Source organism: Biomphalaria glabrata, chromosome 1 (assembly GCF_947242115.1).
Source record: "Biomphalaria glabrata chromosome 1, xgBioGlab47.1, whole genome shotgun sequence".
NCBI classification, from domain to species: Eukaryota; Metazoa; Mollusca; class Gastropoda; family Planorbidae; genus Biomphalaria; species Biomphalaria glabrata.
In genome coordinates, this window is record NC_074711.1 from 20583545 (window position 1) to 20590960 (window position 7416).

The 7416-nt window shown below is 34.9% G+C and overlaps 1 protein-coding gene across 1 annotated transcript; it reads right to left on the reverse strand.

Annotated features, from left to right (window-relative positions):
- Positions 1-276: 276 nt before the first annotated feature.
- Positions 277-6793, reverse strand: LOC106073893 (uncharacterized). The gene is made up of 7 exons (XM_056027291.1): positions 6148-6793; positions 4367-4457; positions 3246-3355; positions 2617-2701; positions 1499-1620; positions 1147-1273; positions 277-748 (listed from the first exon to the last, which is right to left on the reverse strand). The coding sequence occupies exons 1-7, from the start codon at positions 6354-6356 to the stop codon at positions 686-688; spliced, it is 807 nt and encodes a 268-aa protein (XP_055883266.1). The 5' UTR covers positions 6357-6793; the 3' UTR covers positions 277-685.
- Between the last annotated feature and the right edge of the window lie 623 nt (positions 6794-7416).

A 7416-nucleotide genomic window follows, 5' to 3' on the forward strand; every position in this document is an offset into this window, starting at 1 on the left:
GAAACAAAAAACAGAGAATAAGAGAAAGAAGAGGAATAGAGAAATTGAGAGAAAAGAAGAAGCAGAGAGAAAGTACGATCGAAATAAAAGAGATAAAACTAAAGGAGAGTAAAAGAGTGACAAAAAAAAAAGGAAAACGAGAAAGAATTGAAAAGAAAGCAAAAGATAGAAAATAAAAAGAGAATGAAAGAGAAAGAGAAAGAAGAGAGAGAAAAAGAGATAGAGGGGGGAGAGAAAGAGATTGAGACATCAAAAAAAACAAAAAAACATCAAACATTTAAATTATAAAAGTTTATAAAAATAATTTAATTTGAAATAGCAACAAAAAATGACATAAAAATATAACAATTCATAAAGGTTGTCTTAAATTATTATCACAGAAAAAGAAGTTATTACAGAACAGCATCGTATATCTTGATAACACTAAAATTTCAAATGTAAGATTTCTAAAAACTTAAAAAAAAAACACAGACACACTTACATACAAATATAATTATGTTTAGGAGTTTACTCAATTGAGCACAGCTCATGTCTTATGTTTGACCAGTATAGTCATCTTGATGATACATGTCATAGATAAAGGTTTTGAATTTGTGAATCTATTTTTAGACTTATGAATGTAAAATTGTCAAAAACTTGAACATTTACATAGTACCATTTAAAGAGACGAAATACAACTGATATTTTAAATGGCGTCATAATTTGCTTTTTTGTTGCCAACACAACCAAACACACAGCGACAACCGTCCTGCAAACAAATAGTGAAAGGATATTTAAAGATATAAAATGACTAAATCTGTAGGTCTGCATACAATGAAACCTAGATTGTAATGATTGTTCTCAAAGAAAATGTCCAATACTAGAATGACACTTCACTACCCTCTACACAAACCTAGTGTGTTGTACATTTACTTACGCCGTCTGTCTGTCTGGGTAAGATATTTTACACAAATAATGGAAGCAATTTCACACAATTTCACTCAATACGAGCTTGTTATATATATAGTATAATATATTTGACTTGTTACCTATTCCAAAGACATTATATTATATTTTTGCCATTGGTTATCTCCCCTCCCCTCTGTACTGCTCTGTCTTAACATCTTAAAAGCATGTATAGCTAAGATAATGCTCCTTGTAGCTTACCATGGCATACGATGGAATAGAAGACCACAAACTGTAATTTGGCAAAATTTCCTTGCTTAATGTTCCTCGTCTGCAGTAATTAATAACACTTCCAAACACAAAATAAACGAAAAATAGACTGAAAAATCTGAAAAAAAAATTAAGTATGATTGCTTTAAGACATGAGAAGAAAAACATGTTCTTGGGGATGAAAAAGTTTATTATTGCTTTGACTATTATTATAACCCCGTAGTGATAGCGTTTTATATAAAATGATATGTTATATGGTGTGCGGATGTATGGGTGATAAGCCTGCACTGTCTGGTTTAATGGTACACCACATTACAATCAACATCTCAGACATTTTACTTACACAATGAGTACAATGTAGCCAGTGGTCAAAGTCGGTGCATCAGTGTCATGTCTGTGTGGTGCAGGGGGCATCACTGCTGGACACTTGTTCGGACATGCGCACATGGTCCATAAATTTAAAGACTTGCGTCATCATGAAAAGAAGAAAAATATAGATATAAATATAAAGGTAAAGAGTTAATTTTTTGTTTACCTAGCACTATTTATTATAAACAATATTTATTCTAATATTACAGACCAGTCATGGAGTGTGGTTGCTGAGCGCTAAAGCGCTTCCGGACCGAATCTCGATGGAGGCAGAGATTTTGAATTTTGGGATTTTAAGGACGCATTTGAGTCCACCCAGGTGGTTGATTCTTGTGCTGGCCTCATGACACCCTCGTTAACCTTTGGCCATAGTAACAGGTAACCCTTACATCATCTGCTCTATTGATAGCAAGGTCTGAAAGTGTTACTTTACTATAGACCAGTCTTACACAAGCTGTTTAGATCTGGGAGACAGACATTTCCTACACAAGCTGTTTAGGTCTGGGAGACAGACATTTCTTACACAAGCTGTTTAGGTCTGGGAGACAGACATTTCCTACACAAGCTGTTTAGGTCTGGGAGACAGACATTTCTTACACAAGCTGTTTAGGTCTGGGAGACAGACATTTCTTACACAAGCTGTTTAGGTCTGGGAGACAGACATTTCTTACACAAGCTGTTTAGGTCTAGGAGACAGACATTTCTTACACAAGCTGTTTAGGTCTGGGAGACAGACATTTCTTACACAAGCTGTTTAGGTCTGGGAGACAGACATTTCTTACACAAGCTGTTTAGGTCTGGGAGACAGACATTTCTTACACAAGCTGTTTAGGTCTGGGAGACAGACATTTCTTACACAAGCTGTTTAGGTCTGGGAGACAGACATTTCTTACACAAGCTGTTTAGGTCTGGGAGACAGACATTTCCTACATACGTGTCATGGACCAAGTCCTAGCAGAGAATTGTTCAAAATTTCAAATGAACCAATGCTCTGCGATTTCATCATACACTATAGGCAACAGGCAGACGTCTTGAAGGGACGATTGCATCACTTCGCAGGTAGAATATGTACGTCAATGTAAATAGACTTACTAATGTCCCAGGAGTCACTTCTCCAATCACGTCAAGCAGGGGGCTGGTTATATTTTCATCACATATAAACATCACTTCCGTTTTCCTGTTTAGGTTTAGAAGAAGATCAAATTAATAATGACCCAAAAGATTTAGTAGATCATAGACATCTTATAAGTTAAAGACTTTACTTTAAATAAAGATAATAACGGCCTAGGCCTATCCATTTGTTCTTTTATTTGTGCATATTAATAAGATACTTAAACTTTATTCGTTTTTTTTTCTGGCTGATTCAGGCAAGAATCTTGAGCTCATTTTTCACTTAAGAATTGAGTTTACTTTTCACTTAAGAATCTTTGAATTCAGTTTTCACTTAAGATTCTTGGAGCTCACTTTTCACTTAACAATTTTTGAGTACACTTTTCACTTAGGAATCTTTAACTTCAAATTTTCAACCAATGAAAGTCTTGATTTTCATCATTTTCAAAATCTTAACCTAAAAAGTAACACATAAAGATGTTATGTTTGTTTGTTTTTTATTTAATTTAAGTCAAAATTCAAAATATGTCAGCCTGGTTACTTTTTTTTTCTCAAAAGTACACAGTTAAAAAATTACGCAAATTAAAAATGCGTTAGTCTGCTCCACAAACCTGCCATCACTTGTTGAGTATGTGACCAGTGGGTAGTAGCCAGTAAAATACCAAGTAAACTGTGTTTGCTCGCCCATGACCGTTTGAGTGTCGTCTGCTATTTTGCAAGCCTGACAGAGAGACAATATTTGTATAAGTCATTTATCACCATTCAATTACCTGTTCTGTATTAGAACATGGCAACAGAGAAGGGGAGACAAATAACATGTTTCCTCTACTTTATGAGAAGTTCAATTCGAAACCAAAAGAAAATCGCTTGAGCCCAAAACCCAGAATTTCAATGCGGAGCTCGGCATTGGTTGTTGAACTAATCGTGACAATAATTAATTAATGCACACTGCAAGCCTTCATGAACATAATAGATTGAGGAAGAGAGAGAGAGAGAGAGAAAGAAACAGAGAGAAAGAGAGAGAGAGAGAGAAAGACAGAGAGAGAGAGAAAGAGAGAGAGAGAGAGAAAGGAAGGAGAGAAAGAGAGATTTGAAGGAGGGTAGGTTAGGGTTTTATTATTTTTCAAAACAAGACAATAGAGAAGGGGCAGGTCGGTCTGTTCAATGAAATCTAAAAACAAGACGAAGTCAAAGGCATCAAGAAATCTTTTTTTTTGTAAATTATATCACAAAAAGGGCTACAAAAGCCTGAAGAGTGAGAAATGAAAAAAGAGATCTAAAAGTAATGTACATTTGTGTTATTAACTGGGCTATCCAACCATTCTACTTAGTTTGGAATTTTAGCTTTCAATAAATGATTTCATGTTTGACTTAATCACGTTACAACATTTGATCCCCTGCCTGAAACCATAAAGAAGCAGCGGTTGAGAAATGGTAAATAAATAGGCAAGCCTTTTTTTTTAACCATTTGTATGTATGTTTTATTTATAGAATGCCGTCTTTTAGGGACAATACTTACACTAAAATACAAAGGTGTAATAGAAGGCTAGGCTGTTTTCCGCAAATTCTTTCAAGCTGCGAAATTATCAAAACCATGTCTTAGTGAGCACCTAAGAGGTCAAAGGAAACTGCAAAATTTCATGCGAACCCGTTAGCTAGTTTCAGAAATGTCTTGATACATTATTCACCTGTTTTTAATTGTCATAAGATGGGGTATGTTAGAAGTGCTTACCGCTGCATTAGTACAACGCCCTTCACTCATCGGATAGCAAGGGTTATAGGAATAAAGTTGTCCATCAAAAGACGCAGCAACATCAGGAAATCTGTCAAGAAAAGAGTTTTAACCCTTAACAGTTTTATCACTTTTATATTCACATTGATTTGTATTTGTAGGCCAAATCGTTTAGATTTGAAATTAGCTCTGCACATTTTAAGAATAAACTTTTAAAAAGTTTTGGACATTACGTTAGAAATGGAGATTACTTCTGGTCCAGACCTTATGCAGGACGAAAGAAAAAGGAAGCAGTTAAGGTTCCAACTGGAGATCATCATCCCCGAATCGCAAAGGACCAGGAGATATACAATGAAAGTTGTATTGATAATGTATTTGTCTCGCTTAATTGTTGGAGATGCACCATAGTCGTTCTACGACATAAGGAGGCCAACTTATCATAATGTATTTCTTTCTTATTTTGTTTACATAAAGGTGGGAATTGTTAGGATGAATTGTTCTACACTTTTTAGTTGAAAACAAAACTATATTTTCAAAATATTCTACTATAGATTCTATTGGGAAAGGTTTCATAAATTCAGAGAGATTCAGTAATCTGACTATTTCAGTTCTAAATCTAATTTGACTAGGAGCTGATGACCAACAAGACCTGCCTATTAAATCTTGTTAGAAAAAAAAACAACATTTAGAATTATTTGCGTTGTTATGGAGTATATATATATATATATATATATGTGTGTGTGTTTCCTAGGTGATGTAGAAAGAAAGTATTTATTGCAAATACTGATTATATCAGCAAAAAAGGACAGCAAAGATTACGATTACTAAGAAAACTGTCCTCGCCTAATGTTAGCGAAAAGGCCTTGACTATGTTTTATCACGCTCATATCTGCAATATTTTAAGTTTCAATATCACTGCCTGGTATGGCAATCTCAGCATTAAAAATAAAAATAAACTTTATAGAATCCTAAATGCTGCTGGTAAAATCATTGGCAAAAAAGAAACCCCATTTGGGCAGTTGTTTGAAACAAACATCTATATAAAAAAAAAACAAGATCCTCGAACTAAAGAACCACCCTTTGTGTCAGGATTTTGTGATTTTACCATCACAAAAGAGATACAAGACACCGATAGCAAAGACAAATAGACACAAACACTCTTTTGTTCCCCTGGCAATCAAATCATTAAATAAGAACAATTTGGTATAAACTTTGTCACATGTAAATTATGAGTGAGTCTGGTGTGAATGTATACTTTGGTTTCTTATAGTTATAATGTTTTTTGTTTGGTGTAATGCACCAATTGTAAGACAAATTTCCATACGGACAATAAAGATTATTATTATTATTATTATTAAGTTGTAGAGAGAGAGCATTAATTTAATGTTAGTCTTGTCGAAAGATTAGCGGCGCTGTCGTAAGCTGTATTAAGTACGTCAGACGATTCCAGAAAGCCAGAGTGTAAAGACGTGTTTTTATTGTGAGTTAGATCTGTTTCAATATTAGTTTATTTCATTTCATCTCAAGTTGCATTTGCCTTTATTGTCATCAAAGTTATTTCTAGTTTTGTTCACAAAGAAGTGATTCAAGTTATTTCAACAATTAAACTATATATCGCCTACAGCGGTTTAGTTGTCTTGTCTACCAGCAGTTTGGCCCTATAAGTCAACATGTGTCTGCATAAAAGCTTTGACAGACATCACAAGTTTACCCATGTCTTGCTTTAATTACAAACGTTTTTCTAATGTAACCACTTACGTTTACCTAAGACTAAAACTCACCTGGCTGAGCCATTCTGGAAACCTAAGGTGCTGATATCCACCACACCAGAGCCATCATTCATCATACATCGACACGGGCCATCGCCGTCGCACGTCATTACCGCTGCTCCTTGGAGACGCCGCTGGCTCAACAAAATGACAACCACGCAGGCCAGAGAGTTTATTGAGAGATACGCTTTCAGTCTAGCCATGTTCGAATGCAGGACCATATATTATGGGTTACTTTATTAACGTAACACCGAGTTGCAAACACTACGAGTTGATAGAGACACACGATGAATGAAATAACGAATCAATTCCAACAATTACATCATGAACGTAGACTTACACTTTGAATACAATGTAATCAACATGTAATCAACATCTTTCAACTGATGACATAGGAATGTTTACTTACACATCTTTTCATTTCAAGCCGGCATTATTAGAATTGGACCTTAAGTTTCAATTCTTAGGCTAACACATACATGGAGATCACTCCAGCGGTTCTTTTTGTGTATGAAAACAAAACAAAGCAAAAAGCCTGATACCACATTTCATAACTATATTTTATTGATGGGATATAAAATGCATCTTCAATTTTTAAAAATCATTCGGTTTCTTTTCAGAATCATTTCGTAATGTCACTCAATTAATAAAACTCACGACATGTACACGGGGGTACTAACAGAATAACGTGAGACCTACTGGTATATAAAGTGTAGGTAAGTAGATTGCAAGCAATCATTGTGCTAGTTGTGAAAAGTGAGTTTAAAAAAAATAGCAAAGAAATGTAATCTTATCTGATGACCAACGAACTATCAGCTGAGTACGAGATAGTGTGTGTGTGTGTGTATCTATGCGCGTTTGTATGTATGTGAGAGAGGGAGGGTGTATGTGTAGTCTTGGTGTATATATGCAAAGATAATTGAACCGAATCATTACGTATTCCAGTAAATGATCAGTTAATCGGAACGCTAGCCAGTTATACATATTTATATACATGACTGTTTTCTCAAACCTATTCGCTTAATACGATGTGCGCATATAGTAAGGTGACAACATTTGGGGAGGGACAGGAGACCAATCGATAATTCTAAAAGAAACATTTCGCTGTAGGTGAAGAAGGAAGAAATATATTAATAAGAAGAGGCGAGGAAGAAACAGAATACGCGCGCTAGTCTTTGTTTAGTTGACATGCTTCGAAAGAGCAATTAACAGACGAACAGGTAGAACGATTTTAAAGCTAAACGAAATGTTTGTTGAGTTCATTAGGAGATTGTTGATACA